Source organism: Pelobates fuscus, chromosome 8 (genome assembly GCF_036172605.1).
Source record: "Pelobates fuscus isolate aPelFus1 chromosome 8, aPelFus1.pri, whole genome shotgun sequence".
NCBI classification, from domain to species: domain Eukaryota; kingdom Metazoa; phylum Chordata; class Amphibia; order Anura; family Pelobatidae; genus Pelobates; species Pelobates fuscus.
Window position 1 is genome coordinate 125,845,444 of NC_086324.1, and position 23,934 is coordinate 125,869,377.

The 23,934-nt window shown below is 39.1% G+C and overlaps 1 protein-coding gene across 2 annotated transcripts in view; it reads right to left on the minus strand.

Moving 5' to 3' along the window:
- PARN (poly(A)-specific ribonuclease) overlaps positions 1 to 23,934 on the minus strand; it is a 137,649-nt gene that overhangs the window by 66,203 nt on the left and 47,512 nt on the right. For both annotated transcript variants that reach the window (XM_063428841.1, XM_063428840.1), the window contains exons 19-21: positions 22,353 to 22,408; positions 16,959 to 17,045; positions 8,404 to 8,478 (exon numbers count right to left, since the gene is read on the minus strand). In XM_063428841.1, coding sequence (XP_063284911.1) covers positions 8,404 to 8,478; positions 16,959 to 17,045; positions 22,353 to 22,408 — 218 coding nt within the window. The remainder of the gene's footprint in view (positions 1 to 8,403; positions 8,479 to 16,958; positions 17,046 to 22,352; positions 22,409 to 23,934) is intronic.

Sequence of the window (23,934 nt, forward strand, 5' to 3'; positions counted from 1 at the left end):
TTTTTTCATATACTCATGGGGTTGTGCTCCTTGTTTAAGCAAAAAATGAGGTACTGAACAGAATTTCCCTACTGAATGCTACATCAAAAAGCCCATGCACATTCCTGTAATCATACAGCCCCCATGTGGCATAGAGATGTATTTATGAATGTCTTTAAATATGCCGAAATTTCAACAGAAGTTAGCACACATTTTATGGCTCCACTCACATCTGAATATATACTTAAGTACAGTGGTGGCTCTAGACTTAGTGGAGCCTTATGTTTGAGTGTCGCCTAAAGCCTCACAAACACCCAAAGAGGAAAAAATAGGGGTTGCATTGTGTGTGCATAAGAAGCTGTAGTTATATTGAAGGGTGGCTTACAGACCTGGATACAGAGAGATTGAGTCTGTATTAATTGAGAAGAGGACTGTAGTGGCTCCCTGACTGTAGTTATGGTATAATTTGCAATAAACAAATGGTTTAAAAACAATTGTATACATAATTGGATATGGTTGCATATAGAGGCGTAACTAGAAACAAACAGGGCCCCGGTGCGAAAATTGCCCTGGGGGGGGACGGACGGGCGGACGGACGCACACATTTTTTTAAATTTTAAATTGTCCATCCAGCCTCCCTACCTGGAAAGCTGGCGTGGATCTGTCCCTGGGGTCCAGTGGGGCTTCCGTGAGGCGGGGAGCTGTGTTCTCCCTACTCTGTTCCCTCGCACCGCTCAGGCTGTCGACTGATGCTGGGAGCTGGAATATGATATTCCAACATCAGCAAACAACGTGCGAGGGAGGAGAGTAGGGAGAACACAGCTCCCACGCCGCCTCTGCTGGGAACACAGACATCCGCCGGGGGGGCCCATTAGGTGGCCAGAAGGCCACCTCTTGGGCCCGCTATGACAGGAGGAACATGGGGGTGAAATTCCGGTCTGACAGTAAGTGCTCTTTTAGTGAGCAGTTCCTGACAGAACACTCTGCCACGCTACACAAGGATAGAAGGGTAGCAGCTCCCCTCCTGTCAGACACCCGGGAGTTATCCAGGCAGCCCACAGTCACAGGGGTCGTGGCTGCGGCAGGCCCCCTGGAGTGAGGTGCCCGATCGCAACTGCGACTGTTAGGTACACCACTAGTTGCATAGTTATAGATCCCCAAATGTTGTAGAACTACAACTCCAATGCCTTTATAAAGACAAAACATCATTGAAGTTCTAGTTCTAAAACTTCTGGGGATCTGTCTTTTGGGCACCCATGGAGAGAGAGAGAGAGAGACACACACAGAGATACATACATACATATACAATACAGGAGGAGTTTATTATATATGCTGCCACTTTACCTTTTCATTGTCAATACCATCCTCACATTGCAGCCATAGATACACACTAATACATGCACACAAACACACTGATGCACAGAGACACACACATTAACAAATATAAACATTCAGTCACAATGTGTATCTGGCATGTGTATCTTTTATTGTGTCTGGCAAGGTCTACCTGTGTATGTGCCTGAGAGTGAGTGTGTGACAGAGTATACCTGGAGGTGACCGTGTTAGAGGGGGGTGACAGTGAGAGGTGACCGTGCTTGAGGGGGGTGACAGTGAGTGGTAACCGTGTTTGAGGGGGGTTACTGAGTGTCTTAAATAACTTTTCTCCAGTAGTGAATTCCCTGGTGGTCCGGTGGTATTGATCCCAGTCTGCTCGGGACAGAGCACTCTGCAGCCTCTGGTCTGCATCTCTGCAGTGTACAGAGCTGCAGACCATTTGGTCAAGGTCTCGCGATTTCAATTCAGAGCGTTGCCGCGGGTTCTGTTTGGCTGAAGTTTGGCCTTTATGGACATGGACTGGTCATGGACCGAGGACCCGACCAGACAGTCTGCTCCAAGGCAATTTAGAGGGCCGCTAGGTCCCAGCCTGAGCAAGGCCTTAGGCGGCCACCTAATTACCGAGCCGCCTCTGCTTGAGTAGGAATTTATCCAAATAAAAAATGTATAATAAATCAAAAGCTTCCCAGTCCCTTAAAATACATACCAGAACAGTCAAGACAAAGCATACCCTGCTGTATGAATAACAGAATAATTAAAATATCCTATTAAGTTTCAAAACCTTAGAATGAGGAGTGAAAAGTTTAACAAAACACACATTGTAACCATTCTTTGAAAATCAGGATATCATCTTTGTGGTGTGATGCCCTGTTGCACTTTCACCATTTTATTTATATAGCGCCAGCAACATTCTATAGCGCTGTACACCCCCCTTCACCAAAAATATTTAATAAAAAAAGGTTGAGGAAACCGTTCAAAACCAAATACATGTAAAATTTTGAAAGCGAAAAAAAAGTATTAAAGTGGCTCTGTCAACAAAAATAAACAAATCTTACCTGTGATGTGTGGGTCAGTGAATCACAGCCAGCACACACACCCGTCATACACCTAGTACACACTACACTTGCACCAATAACAGTCAGTATACACACACACACACTAAGAAAAAGAAAAAAACTATGGGAGGGCAGATGGTTACAAGGTTACAAGACTGAATTTTTGCAAAATAAATCCAAATGGCAAAATGGAGGCAAATATAGCTGTGCTGTGTCTATAGCAGGGGTAGAAAATGTTTCCACATCAGCTAGGTTTTCTTCCAAATTTCCTTTTTAGAACACCAAGTTCACCAAATAGCCCTGTCACTGCCCGGGCTGTTGGCAGGGTCCCCAATCTTTTTAATTTTAATTATTGTGTGCCCGGACAAATAGATTGGGCCAACGCTTTAACAAGTCCCATTGTGCAGCGCTACATAAAAAAAAAATATATATATATATTTTTTTTTTTTTAAACCACACTCCTGCTGCAGGTTTTTAATGACCTGGTATTTTAATGAAATTTTTACATTTTATGGTTTTAAAATATTCAAATATTATGTAGCCTTGATTATTCTTCTTCGGGAAAAAAAAACCTCAAAATGGATGTAGCCTTGACAAGGTATATTAGAACACTACTAATGTATATCCCACAGAGATATACATTGCCCCTCAAGCAATTCCTTTAAAAGTTTAGAATTTTCCAGTGTACGCCCCTTTGCTCACTCTGTCCACTCAGGCAGATATTGATCTATTTTCCCTCTTATTCATGGCAAGCATCAACCACTCTGTAAAGACAGTGGCAGAAGCTGTAACTTTGTCAATGCTGCCTCCAAATGTTGCCATTACAAACACGCTTTTGGATTGCAGGCCAAAAACAGGTCCCCAGCACCAGAACTGGTCGAGCCAGAAATAGGTCTAACACTTTGCTACTGGAATCCCTGATGGGACCAGGCAGGAGAGACAGTTCCTAACAGAATTGCCACACTACTTTATTTCCCACCCCGGACTAACTACTATCAACATTACCAAAATAAAACCTTATAAAAACCCTAAAAAAGGCTTATAAATATGTATACATACATATACACACTGTTCTTAAAATTTCATGTTTTCATGCAGACGCAAGAAAAATGGATAAGTGAAAAGATCTGAGTGACACTGAGAAGGGCCAAATAGTGATGACTAGACGACTGTCAAATTAGCTCCAAAAGGCAAGTCTTGTGGGGTGTACCCGGTATGCAGTGGTTAATATCTACCAAAAGTGGTGCAAGAAAGGACACCCGGTCAACTGGCGTCAGGGTCATGAGCACCCAAGGCGTGTTTATGCACGTGGGGAGCGAAGGCTAGCCCATCTAATCACACAGAAGAGCTACAGTAGCTCAAACTGCTGAAAAGCTTAATGCTGGCCATGATAGAAAGGTGTGAGAACAAAAACGGTTTTGCAGGACTGACTAGCCACAGATCAGTAAGAGGCCCAATGAGGACCCCTGTCCACTGCTGAAACCAACGTGGGTGTTGACGCAAGCACTGGACAATGGAGCACTGGTCTGATTAATCACATTTTCTTATACATCAGGTGGATGGCCGGATGCATGTGTGTTTACCAGGGGAAAAAAGGTCAGCAGGATATACTATGGGAAGAAGGCAGACCGGCGGAAGCAGTATTATGCTCTGAGCAATGTACTGCTTGGAAACCTTGATCACAGTGGCCTGTCAGCATGATTATTTAAAAAAAAAAAATGGGAATAAAAAAAAAAAAAAAAAAAAAAATCAGGAAGGGTTTGAGAAACATGACAAAGAGTTCAAGGTTTTGCCTTGGCCTCCAAATTCCCCAGACCTCAATCTGATTGAGCATCTGTGGGATGTGCTGAAACAACAAATACAATCCATGCAATTTGCAGGACATTAATTATGGGCTGCTAATAAGTTGGTGCCAGATACCACATGACATTTTCAAAGGTATTGTGGAGTCCATGCCTTGATGCATCAAAGTTTTTTTGGCAGCACAAAAAGGAACCTACACATTAGGCAGGTGGTTTTAATATACTGTTAGATGGGGATTTTGTTACAAGACACCACTGAGGAACAATTTGCATGATAGTTGGAACTAGTTTGGAAACAACTCTGATAAACTGACACAAAAGGATGTTGGAGTCAGGTCTCTGACAGAGTTAAAAGTAGTTGCTGAGATATCTACTTTGAGAGAGGCTGGCCACAGGCCTTTGTCATATCCCAATTGCAGAAACTTAAGGATATAGGGAAAAGATGTTGTAAGAGGATCAACTTTGACCCTCCTGAGACATTTTTTCCCCCAAAATCTGAAATACATTTTACTAGTGGAAAAAAAATTCAGGCTTGACCTTTATAGTAATGATATGCTGCCCAGCTAATTGGCAGTCAGGTGGAAGGTTTTTATTGATAGAATAGGTACGTATAGGGAAGGATTGCATAGGGAAGCAATTCTCCAGAATGTCTTTCAGTAGAAGTAGGAAGTAATTCTTTTTTTGCCAGACCACTTCAGTGGGGAAAAAAAAAAAAAAAAAAAATCCTCATTGGCCAAAAATGCCAATACATCTGATCTGCCTCGATTGATCTTCTGTATTATTTTCTGGATGAGACTGACGGGGAAAAATGCATGCAAGTTAAGATTTCCATTTTATGGCAAAGCATAAAAGAAATCTGGTAGGTCAGACCTGCTAAGTGTTATATCTCTGAACTTTTGTGTTTAGTCGGGAAGCCATTAGGTCCAATTCTGGAACCCCAAAGCTTGACTAGGACTGAAACTGGGGGCCAGAGACCAATCCCCATGTCAGATGTGATTTCCGCTCAGGCATCTGCTAAAACATTTATATCCCCTTTGAGGTGAATCACTGATATGGAAAGAATATATTCTTCTGTCAATGACAGAGCGGAAGAGTTTCCTTCCTAGCTTTTTAAAACAATCCTAGTGTTTAAAATCATTTGTACATGTTGATTTTTAATAGGACATCTGAATTTCTTATGAGCCATCCATGTAGCCGTCAGCTCCCTGAAGTTTGAGGACCTGTTTAATTGACCTCTGGTTGCTTGATGCAAGCTTTTCTATGTGTATCCTCTAACTAGAAGAGGGAGTTCGGATTCCTGAAAAGTGGCAAAACAAGGGGTTTGGGGTTAGGGTCCGAATTGCCGAACTGAATGCCATTTTTTTGCCCATGCACATCGCTAGTAGATATCTGTTGAAGTTGCTACTTTAAAGAAGCTTTTATTAGCCAATCATCTTGATATGGAACTATATGTATACCTGGTCTTCTAAAGAACGCTGTGAGAATCAGTAGAATTTTTGTAAGCACAAGAGATGCAGAAGAGAGTCCAAGAGGGAGGGGGTCTCAACTGAAAATGAAGCTACTGAGTTTGTTTCTGGATGCAGAATCACAGAAATCTCCTGCAGAGTATTAAGATAGGAACATGCAGATCAGCACCCTTCAGATCCAGATAACTCATCCAATCTGTCTTTTGAATAATCTAAGTAGCTGGTGTTTTCCAGAGAAAAATGTTTAAAATGTTGGTCCAAATCTGGATTGTGAGAGTCAATTGTCATTTTGTTCTTTTATTTATTTTATTCTTTATTTTTCCATAATGTGACAGGATGGACATATTCTCGAAGTGCATCAAACATAGAAACCTGGCTAGGTACAGTACATTCAAATCATAAGGCATACCTGTCACATTGTGGTTTTTATATGTAGTGTCTGCTATACTAAAGTGAAGAGATGGTGTGGTATGTGCTCCAATGTGTTGCTCTAGTTCACTTGAGAAACACTAGCTGTGTAAAGTCGATCCTATGCAGTAACATAGGAGGAACTGTATATAAAAACAAGATAAAATTTGCCTGAATGTTTACTCTAATGATAAAATAATCACTCTAATGATAAAATGATAAAATCTATGTTTGTGTTGAAGCCTACCAGTGACACCTTTTGTATATGTGTTTGGAATGTGCAGTAATATCTAATGCCACCGAAAATGTATGTTACAGCAGTGTGATTAGTCCAATATGTTGTTAAAATGAGAGGCTTTTTGTAAAAATAATGACACTCCAATGCACTAACTAGGTGGCTTCTAACATGGCCTTCGCAAAGATCTAACGTTCATATACCTTCACTCTATGTTTAAATTTAATTGTTTACGCCTGATAACAATATATAAAATGTGCTTGATATTCATGTACCCCACATGTTCCACGTGGAAAAGCCTGAGGACTGCTGTTGGGGCACCTCTCGCCTGCTTGTACTATGTATTTGCACGTCAAAAATAAAGAATTGAAAAAAGAAAAAAAAAAAACAAGATAAAATAAGCTTAACTGAGTGGTAAATTTGGGAGCCATTGTGGAGACTGTGGTGGGACACCCTTGTCTGTGAGTCAAGTTGTCGAGGGGAGGGGATGTGGGGGGTAGTAGAAGGGCAAAAGACAGTCGGGCATATGTAGGCAAGTCTGTGGGGCCCATGGTGTGTTTGGCAACGACATCTTAAACTAACAAAAATAAACTAAGTGAAATAAAACTGAAACCACGGATTAAGTATTCAGCTTAGTCCGACAGGGGGTCAGGTCGTAGCCATGGCATACGAATACGAGGTGGTCTTTTGAGGCACAAATTCTGGGTTGGATGCTGGGTCCCAGTCATGCGCTCCAGTGAGCCCTGAAGCCCATATGGATGAGCCAAATTAAGTTAGAGGAAGATCCAGGTTGTGTAGGTGCTTCTCGGCTTCCTGTAGGTCGTGAATGGTAAGTATGGTGTTCCCCTGCATGACCAGTAGCGTGCGGGCCTGACTCCAGCGATATCGGATGTTGTTCGTGCAGAGGAGGGTGGTAAACTCTCGGAGAGAGCGTCGCCATGCTAAAAGTTCCCCCAGAGAGGTCTGCATAAAAGGCCAATGACATCTCCTCGAAGTTTTATTATAATTGTCCCTTAGGGGCAGCCAGGACTGCCGCTTTATCCTTTGGGCTGTGGAATTGTATCACCAAGTCCCCTCCAGCAAGACCGCTTTGGTCACTTTCGGGGTCAGAAGTGCCACCAGGAGGCGTCAAGTGAAGCAAGATAATTCAGCCCCTGGATTGCTCTCCGAGACCCCCTGATTTTTAGGTTTTTTTGTCGTCTATCCTCCTGGGCAGCAAACCTGTGTTCATAGGTTTGATTTTGTTGCTGTAGGGTTATTTATTGAGTGTGGCTATGTGATGTGCTTTCCACTAAGCAGAGGTCAGGCCCCAGAGGACCTCCCATATCATGTGACAGTTTGCACTATCAGTGAGCACTATGACCCGGTTCTGTCTTTATAGATTGATTGGATACTGAAGCTTTGGATTATCCACCTGGTCTCCTGACTTATCGTTTTGATATTAGTGTATCAGTACTTCTATGTATAGCTGGGAACCAAATCTGATACTATATTATTTCAGCATAATCTAAGGTCTCCTGTGTTACAGAAAGACTGATAATCACATGCCAGTCGCAAATAGAACAGTCACAAGGCATTTTTGTACAGAAAATGAATTTAGAGCTATAATTCAGGGGAACGCTTAATACAAGCCCAGATATTTTATTTTATTTACTAGGAGTTCAGTTAAAAGTTTTTTTGCTTTTTTGGATATTCGGTTGTTTTGCTACATTGAGCCACATTAACAACTGAATTGTATTTTTCCATTTCTTTCCCCCTTTTAAGAGTTAAAATTTAAATAAATGACAGATTCAGAATTCACTTTGTATAAAAGAAATATATTGTAATATTTGTTGGGGTGACAAACTAGTCATACTACCAGAGTTAAAAAATATATATATATATATATATATATATTTAAGACACCACGTTATACATAGATCTTGATTTGTTGGTTATCCATAAGAGGTTAATAAAGATATTGTTTAAGACACAATTTCCATAAAAAATAGGATTCACATGATTATTTTGGGCAGGGGTCATCAAAATTCATGACATTTTACATAGCAATATACTATGAAGAATTCAGAGATCTTCCAGCACTGCATTGACAACACAAATAAAACTTCTTTAACATTGCTTACCTATTTGAACTTGCTCTGATTGGCTCAGTGACACAAATGCTGATATATCATCTATCCAGGATACCTGAATGTTACCTGAAAAAAAAAAAATTATACACATGATGATCAAATATTTCTTGATAAGGAGGACTAAATGTACTATAACTTGATCTGTCATAGCACAAGGACTCTAGAAACCAGTAACAAACTCTGCAAGATGTGGCCTGTTATTGGCTGCCCTTCTCTGACTTGCTATTGGTAAGATTATCGCTCCGTCACTAGAGAGAGTACTTTCAATGGCTGCTTATAGAGCATTGAGGTTTGCTGTAGCCAATGCTACACTTGGGGCTGCTCTCTGATTGGCCGCAGTCCCCCCCCCCCCCCTCCTCACGCTTGAATGTCCTACTGTTATACAGTGGTATGGTTTGCCGGGTGCCCGTCCATTAGGGGATCTTCGATAAATACCAATATAGAAATGTAGACTGCACTCACGGCCTTCAAATATCAAAAAAGGTGTTTATTCTGTTGAACAGATAAATCAACGTTTCGGTCTGCATAGGGACCTTCCTCAGGATGAAGTGACACAAATATCAAGTGCAAACAACACTAAATATATATAAGTGACTTACCCCAGGTGTAATGCATATGTATAGAAATTGTAAGTAAGAGTGAATCCCTTAATTACTTAATTTCTTAAATCAGCTGCTATTCAAAGATACCTGAAACAGTGGCAAATAAATCACTAAATATGTGAAATCTGTAGACATTAAAGTTTGATGCACAGTTTAATACACTAGAACTAGGGTATAAGATATTTAAAATCATTGAATAGCAACTTTATACAATAGATCATAGCGAGATATGATATATAGTAACTGTCTGACTGCTGGAAAACTAGTTTCTTTTAAACTCACTGGTTTTACATAATATATATTTCTTTCATTAATTCTGTTCGGGCTTTGTATCCCTTTTTCACTCGGTACTTATTTCTTTTTCTCTATTTACGTTTGAATAGTATTCACACGGCACTGTACTATTAATTTTGACCGCAGCGGTTGCCATGGAGACTATGTCAACGTTTCCGTGGTTACGGCGCTGTTGCGTCATTACGTAACATAGGCGGGTCATAAGACAGTTATACTACTTCCGCACATGCGTGGTGAGTAAATGGGAACGCCGGGTTCTATGCATTGCACCTGGAGTAAGTCACTTATTAAATGTTCTTGCATAGCAAGACCACTTAATGTTATCTCACATATATATTAAGTGTTCTTGCATAGCAAGACCACTTAATGTTCTCACATATATATTATTCTTATTATAGCCAAATTTACCACCCTAACTCCTCCCACAGTTTTTACACTACATAGACCGTAATATACCGAAACGTGCGGATTGTTCCCGATTGGATTGCCATTACTTTGTGGAACGTTTCACGGAATATCGTCGTTCTTGTGGCGAAATTGGTCCCATAGGAATGAATGGCAAAATGTTCAAAACTAGAGTGGGAGCTGGCAAAAGCTGAAAAATCACGACATGATTTCTAAACTGCCACCACTCCCTAATTTTCAAGCCCATCTACACAAATCTTATATCAAAACGTTCAGCTATACCTGCTGCTACTAAACATGTCCACGGCTTAGCCATAGTCCTGATAGTTTTCACAATATTTGTTTGCAACTCACGCCGTCCATTGACATTCATTGAAACTTCACTCTGTAAAGCTCAAACTTGAAGGGCAATTTCTAAACTGCGACTGTGCCTTCACTTCTATTATTTCAGAGACATACTGCATCAAAATGTAGATCTGGATCTTGTGATTCTCACAATATAAAGCTCTTCTCTGTAGGATGTATAGTTTTTTAAATATGACCGTTTGAAGATGGCAACCGCCAAAATACTCTGACCTGTGCCAGGCTGGAGCAGCAAGTGATGTCATAGACAGGGCCTTTTGTACACCTGCTAATGTTTTTATAAATGTATGTTTTAATGTAACTGTGAAGCACTTTGGGCAACAACGTTGCAATTAAATGTGCTATATAAACTGGTGGAGGCAAGAACACTTCACACAATTTCCCCAGAAATTGTAGCTGTTCTAGTATATAATCACTACTGATATATATTTAGTGTTGTTTGCACTTGATATTTGTGTCACTTCATCCTGAGGAAGGTCCCTGTGCGGACCGAAACGTTGATTTATTTGTTCAACAGAATAAACACCTTTTTTGATATTTGAAGTCCGTGAGTGCAGTATATATATATATATATATATATATATATATATATATATATATATATATATATATATATATATATATATATATATATATACACACATACATACACACACATACATACACATACACACATACATACATATATATATATATACACATACATACACATATACACACACACACACACACACACACACACCCAAACCCCGATAGCCTTTTGACTAGACTTCACTTTATAGTTCCTATTATTCTTGGAAGCAGGTGCGACAAAATCTGAACAAATTGCCTTACAACAATCATGCCAAGAATGGAGAATGTTTCAAATTACATGAATTGACTGCAAGAACAGAATATTTTGCCATCTGATACATCATGTATTACATGTGCCTTATGTTCTATTTTAATGGGATACCTATATCATTACTTTTACATAAGTTTTCAATTAATCAAAAAGACAACTTTCAACAACAGCTTTATTTCCGAGACCTGAGAAGAGAAATTCTTCAAAACACATTTAGTTCAAAGAAAAAAATGTTAGGCTGAAGAACTGTGCTTATCTTTTTGAACTCCAAAACCACAGAATAAGCCATTAAGAATGAAGTCATTAGAAGAAGTGTGTATATAAAAAAAAAAAAAAAGTCTTCCTGGTATAAAATATACATCTTTCGTTTACACATTCAAATTTGCCAGATTAGTAATGTTGCCTTTGAGACAGTGTGGTAGCCCAGGAATGAGAATTAACCCCATGATGGCATACCATTTGCAAAAGTACACAACCCAAAGTATTGCAAGTGGGGTATTGTCCAGTCTTTTTTAGTAGCCACTTAGTCACAAACACTGGCCAAATATTTGTGTTTTGCTTTTTTCACACAAAAACAAATATGAACGCTAACTTTGGACAGTGTTTGTGACTAAGTGGCTACTAAAAATGACTGTACATACCCCATTTGCAATACCTTTTGCAAATGGTATGCCATCATGCGGTTAATTCTCATTCCTGGGCTACCATACTGTCTCCAAGGCAACATTACCAAACAGGTAAATTTCAATGTGAAAAAAAAAAAATCAAGCGCGAGCCTTATATTTGACTCTTTAACTTTCCAAAACACCATAAAACCTGTACATGGGGGTACTGTTATACTTGGGAGACTTCACTGAACACAAACAAAGTGTTTCAAAACCGTAAAACATATTACAACAATATCGTCAGTAAAAGTGCCGTTTGTGTGTGAAAAATGCAAAAAGCACCACTTTTACCGAATATATCATAGTTGTAATACAATTTATCATTTTGAAACACTAATATTTGTGTTCAGCGAAGTCTCCTGAGTAAAACAGTACCCCCCCCCATGTACAGGTTTTATGGTGTCGTGGAAAGTTATAGGGTTAAATATAGTGCTTGTAAATTAAATTCTCTGCACTTTCTGCCTGGGTTGTCAGACACAATCACATTTTAATTAAATCACAATTATGTTAAAAGACTGCTTAAATATACACGTAGAATTTTAATATAGATACATATATGTATTTAAATTCTACGTGTATACTTAATTTATGTAATTATATATAATTTATATATAGATATATATTTATTAATAACAAAATACAGTTAGAATGAAATTACATAAGTATATATAATTTTAATTTATTTAAATATAATTTATTAAAGTAATTATAAATGATATATTTATATACATATATTTATATTATATGTAACGTAATTCTAAGTGTATTTTAATACTAATATATATACACATATTAACATTAAAAAAACACTACGTATGACGTTACATACACATATCTATATATCTATATATCTAGATAGATACAATTTTTTTATTTTTATTTTTTTATTCTTTATTTTTGCATCTTGACAGTCAGCGAACTTATACGTAGCAACGCATCTTGTGCACAAGACATTAACAGTGGGAATCAATATAACAATTTAGAACAATGAGAAGTTATAATGTCTTTGTAACAATTCATATTCTATACAAGTGAATACAATTTGGCTGGTTGTCAAGGGATTTTTTAAGTATTGGTGACCCTGCCGGGACATCCGACGTGCATCTAAATAGGTAGGAATAACTCTACAGATGCGTATTACACAGCGTAAGAATGTATAATTTTCCCTTGTTTAGGGGCGCCAACATATAGCTCTTATATTGTACACCAGGTAATTTCTGCGTCAGACATCCAGACAGTGTCGGCCAGTCCCGTGTCCTGGACTGGGCTAGTATACAGAGAAAGAAGAGAGGGAGAAAGAGAGAGAAAGAGGGAAAGAGTTGTAGAGGGTGGGACCTAGTTTAATCAGTCGAGAAAGGGTGGTTAGCACCTACTAATCCTAGTAAGGGGGGAGGAGGAGGATGGGGCAAGGGCGGGGATGAGGCCCAAGCGGCTCATGAGTCGGAGCACTCATCTCATTCTTGCCCCAGGTCGCTGCTGTCCCAAGGTTCACATATTTTGGCGAATTTTTGTGTTGAGCTTCGCAAGCTAGCTGTCAGTTTATCCATCAAGTGGATCTCCCCAATTCTCGCTATAACCTCTGGCACCTTCGGGGTATCCTGTTGCAGCCATGCTGCTGCCACTGCCTTCCTGGCTGCTAGGGTGAGTTTGTGTATGAGTTTTTGTTCTGCCCTAGTCCAACCCTCGACCGTACGGTTGAGGAGGTAGACCCATGGGTCTAAGTCAAGGGTCAAGGAGAATACTTTCCGTATCAGTTGTTTAATTGTGGACCAGAAAAGAACCATTTTTGGGCATTCCCACCACATGTGAAGGTAGGTACCTTGCTCCCCACAGCCCCTCCAGCACGTGTCTGTATTGGTTTTGTGCATCCTGAATAACGTTACGGGGGTGGTGTACCATCGAAACAGTGTTTTAAAGGATTGCTCCTGAAGTGTCACGCACACGGAGGTGGTGTTACTCGCCTCCCATATTTCCTGCCATTCGATTCCCTCGAGAACCTCCCCTAAGTCGCGTTCCCATAGGTCAGTGTACCTCAGCGGTCCCCAGTCCCGATTCGCAGAGCAAAGGTGGGCGTATAGCTCCGTTATCATCCCCTTGGGTACGGATTCTGCCAGGCAATGCCTTTCGAAGAACGTCTTTTGCTGCAGTGCCGCCCTTTGTATAAGGGGTTGTTTCGCGAAATCCCTTAACTGAATATAACGAAAATAGTCAGCAGGCGTCAAGTGCCTCCCCTGCGCAAGGTCATCAAAGCCAATAAACTCAGTGCCCTGATACAGCTGGCATATCCTCTGAATACCTGTCTGTTCTATAGTCCTGAACTCCCTGGGGGCCATGCCCGGGGGGGGGGGGAAGGCTCTATTTCGTAAATAGGGCATAAGGGGGGAAGGTGAGGAGGCTAGTTTGTGTTTAGTGTGGGTAGAGTCCCATAATACAATTTATTTTAACATGTTTAATCATAATATTTTTGATACTGCCCACCAGCAGTGGGACTGTCTGCCAGCCCAGACAGTCCCCCTGTAGGCAGATCCACAGCCAGCTGTAGGGAGCCATATGATCACTGTTTGAGAGTGATCACATGGCCCCCAGGGGCCTGATTTGCCAGGGAAGGGCTGCCTGGGCAGTCAGGCAGTCCTCCCAAAGCGGATCGCTAGGAAGGTAAGTATTCCCGAGGCTCCACGGCGGCAGGCCGTTACGGCGTTCTATGCCACCTCAACAGCTTTAAAGCCCATTAGAATGGTGACAGCATATAATGCCGTTAAGTGGTTAAGATCTACAACTTTGGTTGGAAGGCAGTTCCATTCATATACAAATGTAATACACAAAAAATAAAAATGCCTTGTCACATTTAGGCAAAATTGAAATTTGAAATTCACTTCCGTGACAATTCTCACTTTAGTGAATAACCCTGTAAGACAATCAGGAACTAGATTTTAAACCATTCCAATGTGGCTTTGGCTGCTTTTTAGGAACATTATCCTCATGGAATGTAAACTTCTGTCTCGGGTGTCTTGTAAATCAAATTTAATTTGCCAAAACACCAATGGAAAACACACTAAACAAATAAAGGTTCTCTGGTCTGATGAGACCAAATTACAACAATCTGGCCAGTATGTATGGTGCAAAGTGAACACTTTACATCCAGAGAACACCTTCCACACGGTGGAATGTTTGTAGTAACGGATAAACTACTCAGGAGTTTCCTGTAAAAAGAGATCTAAGGTTTAAACTTCCTTTACTGCGGTCTATTTAATTTAGAATGTATTATCTCCTGCACAGATAAAGGGACTTCCCAGTGCCGGGAAAACATGTTTTCCTGGCACTGCGGGACCCTGCAGTGCCCCTCTCCCTCCCACTCCGCCATCCCATGTTGCTTACCCGAATCCAGCACAGATATCCCTCGGCGCTGGGTCAGGCTCCACCCACACTCCTTCCCAGCCGACAGCTGGCGAGTGAGACCTAATGCGCATGCGCGGCCATTTGACCTCCCCATAGGAAAGCATTATTCAATGCTTTCCTACGAGGATTCTGACAACGCTTGAGGTCCTCATGTATAGCGTATTCTAAGAACACGGAAGTCCCTCTAGTGGCTGTCTGATTGACAGCTGTAACGGATGTAACGGATCGCCTGGCACCCCGACCGGGTACCTCCGTTAATGGATGCTCCTAGCGCTTCCTGAGGACTCCAAGCACTCTGGCAGACACCACAATCACCAAATCCGAGAAACCTTTAAATTCTCCCAAGCATATGAATGCTGTAGACCATTGAATAGGAACCATACGAATAGGCTTGTACTCCTAGCAGTCAACTGGAACAGCATGCAATAAATCCTTCCCCCAATAATGAGACGACACATCACTTTGAGGGTAAAACAGGAACTCTGGACTGGCTCATCCAGCCTGGCTTTTATTTCCAACTCACACATACAGGCCACACCCAGGGGGAGGCATAAAAGAACCAATGACATAGATGTTACCTCCCACACATCCCCTCCCCTTAGTGTGACACATAATCCCATTATGCATACAGTGTAAAATATACTTTTACACAACTTTCATAACTTTAAAACCATACATCACATTCACATAAAAATACATATCCACAATCAATCCATTCAGGGGAAAAACATATTAAAAAATGGCATGAATCCGAACAGGGGTTCAAAAGTTACTAAAAGTATCTTTTGTTCCTTTCTGGCTGGCAGAAAAACATCCCCACAATGCACCCTGGTTTCCTCCCTTCTGCCCTGGAGTTAATTGGAGAAGTAATCCAATTACCCAGGACTAAAGGCAGACTCCATTAACCACATGGTTGCAAAACGACATAAAACACTTTAAAATACATAAAGTCACATTTACACATAACACACAGACATTTCACCTATCCCCAGATAGCTGGGATCTGCACGCACAAAACCACCGAATAGCGCGCAGATCCTACTCCCACAGTACAATTGCCATGGAGCTAAAGTCTTTCCCATAGTCTTTCATTATATGAATAGGCTCCATGGTATGGCTATCTGGGGTATCACATTCCCATAAAGTCTGGTCCATAGTCCAAAGGCAAGAGGCGGGCAATCAGCCCCCTCCAAGGACACGTGGCGAGGTCGGTTTCGCCACAACAGCCACTAGAGGAAGACGTAACCCTGCAAGTGTAATTACTGCAGTTTTTAGAATCATCAATAAATAAAAAAATAAAAAAAATCAATAATTACCTTGCAGGATTAAGAGTGGTGGGAGTTGGCACCCAGACCACTCCAATGGGCAGAAGTGGTCTGGGTGCCTGGAGTGCACCTTTAACAGTCTTCTTGAACCTACAGGAACCTCCTGTGTGTGATTAAAGTTCAATTTACAGAGAGGGAGATACGTTTCTAAAAACTACTTGGCCTGCATGAAAAAATTGTGTAATTTTCAATCAGATGTTGTCAGTCACAGCCAAGGGAGGTTTGGCTAGAGCAGCATGGGCAGCAACAAATGTGATTTAACTTCTAAATTGCAGAGAATAGAATATTGAAACTGCAGGGGCATGATCTATATACCCAAACTATTTCCTTAAGCTGAAGTTATTTTGATGCCCATAGTGTCCCTTTGAGGCTTAATGTCCAAATATGTATGTTGCAACACAATGCAGAAATAAATCATCAAAACATATTAGTGGTCCCATTTCACCATAACATTATGTTCAAGCATTTAATCTATAATTGTCATTCTTTGCTAGCAACACTTTAGTGGCATTTAATCGGTCATGTATAATAAACGTCTATAAAGTAAGGAAAGGTACAGGATGAGTAAAGGAGCAGTGTACCCAAATATTCGACTTAAGTCTAACCTCAACATACTTGGCATGTTTTCCCTAGTTAGATGTAAATCTCTTACCAAAGGCACTGAACAGCTGGTAGAGGTCACTGGTCTTCCATTCTTTAGGAAACGTAACATGAAGAACATGGTCTCGTTTTGGCTGCACTGAAGCAAAAATATAGTAATTAGGCATACTTCAATACAAGCAATATATGAAAAATATTTGTAACCCAATTTCTCTTTTTCAATTGTATCTTTTAACATAAAAACAAATAGAAAGTGTGGAAAAATAAAAGCATGTAAAACAAGATCAAGTTATAACAGCACATAGATTTATTGCCCACTTAAAACGAAAAAAATACTAAATCAGAAATTATGAAATTCCAACCCGCAGGACTTAAATGTTCAGCCATAGAAAGATATGCTTTCCCCACACAATTCTATGCATGCAACTAGGTATGGAACGCTGCTTTAATCTTTAACCAATATACAAACACCTAAAGCACTTTAGCATGCTGAAGTGCTTGGTGTCTTTTTAATTTACAAAAAAGTACAGATTTCAGTAGAAACTGCCACATTTATAAATTAACCTTGTTACAACCCCAATGGCTTTCAGACAGACAACCGGCCCTGTTGCTTCTTGGCAGTTTAGCATAGTTGGGCTAAACTCTGGGGTCAGGCAATTACCCAGAGCACCTGCCTAACAAAGACTTCTAATTGAGCTGCATTGGGAAGTCTGTAAGCCCTCCCCTTCTTTCCCAGACTAGACTTTCTGTGGCTGTCCAATCACAAAGGTTGAAGACAAGCGATCTAGAGCTTTTTGCAAACAGTTTTTAGACATACCTCAATGAAAAAATGCATAATTAAATGCATGTATTTAAGGGAGGCATATTTCATAAATAGATTTTTCGTAATTGTGCTGTGGAATGTCCCTTTAACTCTATATTCTAAATTTTAAGTCAAACTAAAAAAAAAAAAAAAAAAAAAGATAGTACAGCTTAAACTTAAGACGCTAAGCAACTTACCAGCTGCACGCTCGTAGCAGTGGTTGGATGGTACAGAACCCCCAGACGCACTACCCATTTTAATCTCAAACCATACAGGGTATAGGTTAGACCATCACACTTAGCCAGTGTCATGCAGGCTGGATGAAAGTGAAAGTAAAATTGATAATGCAGATGTTTTAACTCCGCATTACCAATGTGGCTGAGATGGGGTAAGATCCCCTTGGTGCTGGGAAATGTGTAAGGGAGTTCAAGGAATCCACACAGTTACAGCTCCCTGTAGTGAGTGGGTTGCTAAAAATGTATGTTTAAGTAGTAAAGAAAATCAGATCTAAAGAAGTTTGAATAGCTACGTAAAATGAATGTATGTGTTTATCCTTGATAGCTTGACATCCATGGCCTGCCAATTTATCACATCAGTGATAATGTTCTTATGATTTGTATACGTGCCGAATGCTATTTTTAATTTCAAAACTAGTCGAGGTTTGTCATAACAGGCTGCTACTACTTTTCCAAAATACGTGTCATACTGAAACAGTTAAAATATATGATAAACAACCAAAGAAAGGTGATACTATTTTTGTACTCCAAAAGGCAGATTTACAGGCCAAGCTTTCAATCCCACTCAAGTCTCTTCTACACGTTGCACAGAGATATGAAACACTGTTAACGTGCATTTCTCTTTTTATTTTATTTTTTATATCTTTATTAACGTTTTATGTATATATAAAAAGGATTTACATTGTTACATTAAATATTATAACCACATTCTAAATATATCAGAGGTTTTTTTTTTTTTTGTTTTTTTTTTTTAAACAAGTTTAATTGGTTGTTCATCAAATAATAGCCTTTCTCCATTGAACACTGGTAATTTATTTGGTTTCCTTTTTCATACCAATTTTGATGCCCTTGCCTTTTCCCTAATTTCTAGCTGTGCATATTTTTACTGCCAGCATAATGTGGATCATTAAGCTGAGTAAGGGTTTATCCAATTGGGGAAAGTATAAAAGGAGAAAAGGCAGCTGTGGGGTCAGTATCATCACTTCCCCCAAGATTTCAAAAGGGAGTCTTTTTAAATGACTTCAGAGTATGTAACCCAGAACATTCCCACCAAATATGGAGATGGGATCCCTTAGCGTTATTGCATCTCCAACATTAGTCAGAATGGTCACTGTATATTTTATTGGGACCACGTACCACTTATATAAAAAAACCAAAACTTTATAATACAACTCAAATTTACACAGTGTGTACCATGTTTGACCCATATGATACTCTGTTTCCAAGTCTGTATCTCAAACGTTTTTTTTTAAATCTCGTTCCCATCTCAATATCGGAGACTCTTTAACAGATATCATTAATACCACTTAGAAATCTAAGTGATCGGGATATTCTCTTCTGAGGATTATGGCGTTCTAAAAAGTCAATGTTTTCAATAAGATCTGAAATTTGTTTACGTATTTGAGTAAAAAATTACGTGTCTACTAAACACTTCACCTGAAGCGAGAGAATAAGTAGGCTGCAGCAGCTGGAAAGGAATTAAGCTACCATTAGAATAGATATTTGAAAGCTGACTAATTCCACATCTTCTCCAGCTGCTCAAGTCCAGAACTCCTCCATTAGAGTTATTGGAAAGTAATGTAAAAGATAGCATCATTCCATTTGTTTGGTAATGTTTTCCTTACGGTTTTAATCGTAATCAGAATTGCCTTTAGAATAGGATTTTTTTGTAATTTTATCTAATGGATACATCTTTTATCTATCCAAAAACAATCGTAAAGAAAATCTGCTCTAAACTCTTGAATTTCAATTCCTTTCCATAAGTTAGTATTGATGTTTGTTTGTTTTTTAATCCCAAGCTAGATAATGTGATAACATACAGGCTTCATGTAACACATACCTCTAAAAAATCCAAACCTCCATGTCTCCCTGATTTCATAAGAATTTTCTAGGAAATTCTGGGTTTCTTGTTTGCCCATATAAACTTTGAGATAGCAACTTAAAACAGCTCAAGATTTTATAACTGACTGGGAACGTTCTAAATAAATACATTATCTTTTGAAGCAAATAGGCTTTAGTTGATTCTATTCTACCCAACCAAGATAGTTCGACGCTACTCCATTTCTTGAATTATGTTCTAAAATCTTTCAAGAGCCTAAGATAATTATAGTTTATCAAATCGTCAAAGGATTGAGTGATCATCACCCCCAGATAATCAATAAATCTGCGGTCCCAATTAAATTTGTAACAATCCCTGAGCTGATTCTTTTCGGAGTTATGAAGCTCAAAAGTCAATATCTGTGTCTTTGTTCTATTAATTTTAAGGTTAGAAAATTCACCATATTCCGTTTACATGCATATTACAATAAGTCTCAGTGTGCAAATAAACAAAGAAAAAAAATTAATCTTGATCACAAGTGACTACTGGCCCTTTTAAAGTAGCTGTATTTTTATATTAAAGACAAATATTCTTCACAAAACCAGCTACTACCCACCAATGCAGCTAGAAACAAAGACTGCTGCATAAAAACTGATTTTCCAACATATACAGTTTATAAATCGTTTTAAGTACATCTACCCGCTCTCTTCATAGCTTGTTTTAAATAAGCAATTCTAACTTTGGCTTCAGATGTAACATATCTGTCTGGGGAATTACTCAAACTTCAAAATCCTAGCCTTGGTTGTAGAGCATAATGAGGGGTTGATGATATGGAATTTATGAGGTAATTTTATGGTAATGACAAAATGCCTGAGGAACTTGCTTATGGAGATCAGCAAGCCAATGATGGGGGACTGGGAAACTTTTGACCTTGTGCAGGTCAGGGATTTAAAACCATTTTACCAATAAATTAATAATGCTAATAAGTCTGGCATTTTCCTTATAAAGCTGGCCCAATTTATGTTTTTTCCTCATGAACCAAAATGCACCTAGCTTAACCTATGTGTTTTCCAGCCAAAAAGAGCACAGGAGTTTTTGCATCTAAAGGCATTGTTGAAGAACTGTTAAATTACCATAGTTGGGCTTCTAACTGAAAATCAAAGTTTATAGTTTCCTCTCACATGAGATTATGCATATTTGTCTGTTTACAAAGCCACTATCAATGTCTAAATTATTTAATTATTTTTTTTTTTTTTAAATCTATGTTTTAAGATTGTCTGTACTATGGGATTCACGGGTCCCCTTTAGCCAAGTTAAACCAGAATTTTACAATAACTGTAAAGGACATTGCTTGTTTGAGTAAAGCATGTTAACTCAAGAAGGTAATTCCCACAGAAGAGGGAAAAAAAATGTAAACCAAGAACAAGGAAATGGAAAGGGGAGGGGGTAGAATGATCAGCCAGGGAGGTGAGCCAAATCTCTGCTTACAGTAATCTCTTAAAGTCTACTATATGGGTGGTAAGAAGCTAATGTGCCCGTATCACGATATACAAATAGGTTGTCAGTGGCACTTAAGTAAAATTACTCAGGCCATTGTTCTTCTAATTTAATAAATCAATCAGATTCATAATAGGGGGCAACATTTTTGTTTAAAACAGATATTTTACATTTTATTATTTTTAGAGACATTTAGAATCTGAATTGTGAGGAATTTCTTACAAAGAGAAGTGGCTATAGCCGTGTGACGCAGCAACATAGGAACCAGTTTTCAATTTATTTTTTTATAAAAATATTTTAACAGGAAAGATACATTGAGATTTCTCTAATTTTCAAGTATGTCCTGGGTCCACAAATAATTGCATTGTTACATTAGGGTACAATACAATACAAAAATATTAATACACAATAAATACAAAATTTAACATAGAACAGGTAGGAAATACATAATCAACCATGACAGGTGCATTCTGTTTTGAGGTATCTAGAGAGGGATCCCTTAGGCTTAGGGAAGATTTTAAATTGTGCGGGAGGTCGTTCTACAATTGCGGTGCTCTGTAGAAAAAGGAGGATCGGGCAGCTTTCTTTTTGTATTGAGGTAGAGTAACTAAAGTGTTGGTACTGAATCAGAGGTTATAGGAGGTGGGAACAGCTGGGGAAAGCAATGGAGACAGAAAAACCTTTTCAAACAAAAATGTATGCAATGTCAAAAGGGTTGGATAATAGAGAAATAACAGATGACTTAATGTACCTGACTTTGATAAGCCCTGCTTGTGCTACTACTGGAGAAACTTACAGCACAGTGTAATGGTTATTGCGCAACTAGTGTCATGGTTACCCTCTCAATGCAAATATTCAAACCCTTTGACTTTTAATGTTGCTTCCTGCAGCTGGTAGTGAGCGTTCTGCTGAGGTAATCCCTACAGTAAAGGGCCAAGTCACTGGCACAGCATTAGCTGATTGCTGGCTCCATGGCTTAGCTCATTAGCGGAGAGTGGTCTAGGATGCAGAAAATATCTAAACAGGACCTGATAAATGAGTGTTAAGAGGCAACAATCTTCAAAAGCAAAAATAAATACAAAGCTTACTTACAGTCTGGTCCCTCTAGATTGAGATAGGGGATATCCATGATCCTCATCAAGAACAGCCTATAATAATATAAGCAAAAATAGGTTTCTAAACTTTATATACATTACTTTTATTTGTAAGCTATCACAATGGCCATATACAGAGAACTGATTTTAAAATTTTTATTTTTTTTAATACCAAATTTCATGTGCGGTCTACATCAGAGTCCTTGAAAATACAAGTACTATATGTTCAATATAAGATTATATCCAAATAAAAGTTACTGAAAATAACAGAAATATGTGTGCACAGACACAAAGCAATACTTACATTTGATATAACTCCACTGATTACAATGCATAATGCAAAGCTAGTTCACAGTTTTTAAATAATGAGGTTTTTAATAATTAGATTTTCCACTGGCCTCAATGCTGTGTGTGAGAGTACATCAGCCCCTTGCAGCTGAAGCACCAAGTGCTTAAGAGAACCAGATGGAAGAGGATGGCAGAACCCGCCAGGGTAACGTTGGTTCAGACAAGTAAATCTTATCTTTCGCTCCACCCTTTAAGACATTCTTGCATATCTTTTGCATTGATTTCTACCACAATGTTAGGGGAGTTGTTGTTCAACTGATCTGATTAATTAATAAAATAAGAATAAAAATAAACAGGGAGTGGATCTATGGTTATAAGAGTGAGGACAAAGAAGCTGCTAAGTAGAGAGGGGGATTGCATTAATTACAGTCCATTTTCAATGTATGACAAAGCATAACTGTAGTGTCTGTGTAACCATAGTGAACCTGTGATGTGTTAGAAAATTAAGGCTAATGAGTTTTGACAATCTAGTGACTATTGGTGGATAAGGTTATATGCTGATGTTAATGGACTTGGCTTGCAGGTTTAACAAAACCCAGCCCTCATTTTATTTGTAATCTGGATGTATTCCTTAAATATTTGTTTAGAAAGCAGTGGTGCCTATACTTTGACACTATAGGCACCCAGACAACTTCATCTCATTTAAGTGGTCTGGGTGCAGTTTCCCCGTTCCCTTAACTCTACAATGCAAAACATTCCAGTTTTAGAGAAAATGCTATATTTACATTGCAGGGTTAATACGGCCAATGGAGGCGGTTCCTATAGTTTCATTGAGTTTGACTCCATAAAACTACACACCTGACCTGTTTTTTTTTTTTTTTTGTAATTATAGTTTTGCCTCAGATCAAAGTAAAGAATAGAGATGGGCAGAGACAGTCTCAATGTTACATATCATTGGCTGAGACATTGCAGCAGTGAGTGCAATGACGATAGGGCATGCTGCAGGACGTTAATGGGTCAATTGTGATTCATGAAAGTTACTAGAGACATACACGTAGAACAGGGTGTTCCAGTGGATGGGATCTAGTTCGATTTTGCCAAGGCATTTCACACAAAATGTTACCATTTAAGCTGCAAACCGTTTAAGACACTGTTCCAAATCCAAGAACAAGATTTGTAATCTAAATAGAGAGTTCAAAAGGTCGTTTTAAATGGAAAATGTTCAAATTGGATAAGAGTGGTAATAGGAGCCTCGGGATTCTGTCCCAGGTCCACTTCGCTAATTTGTTTCT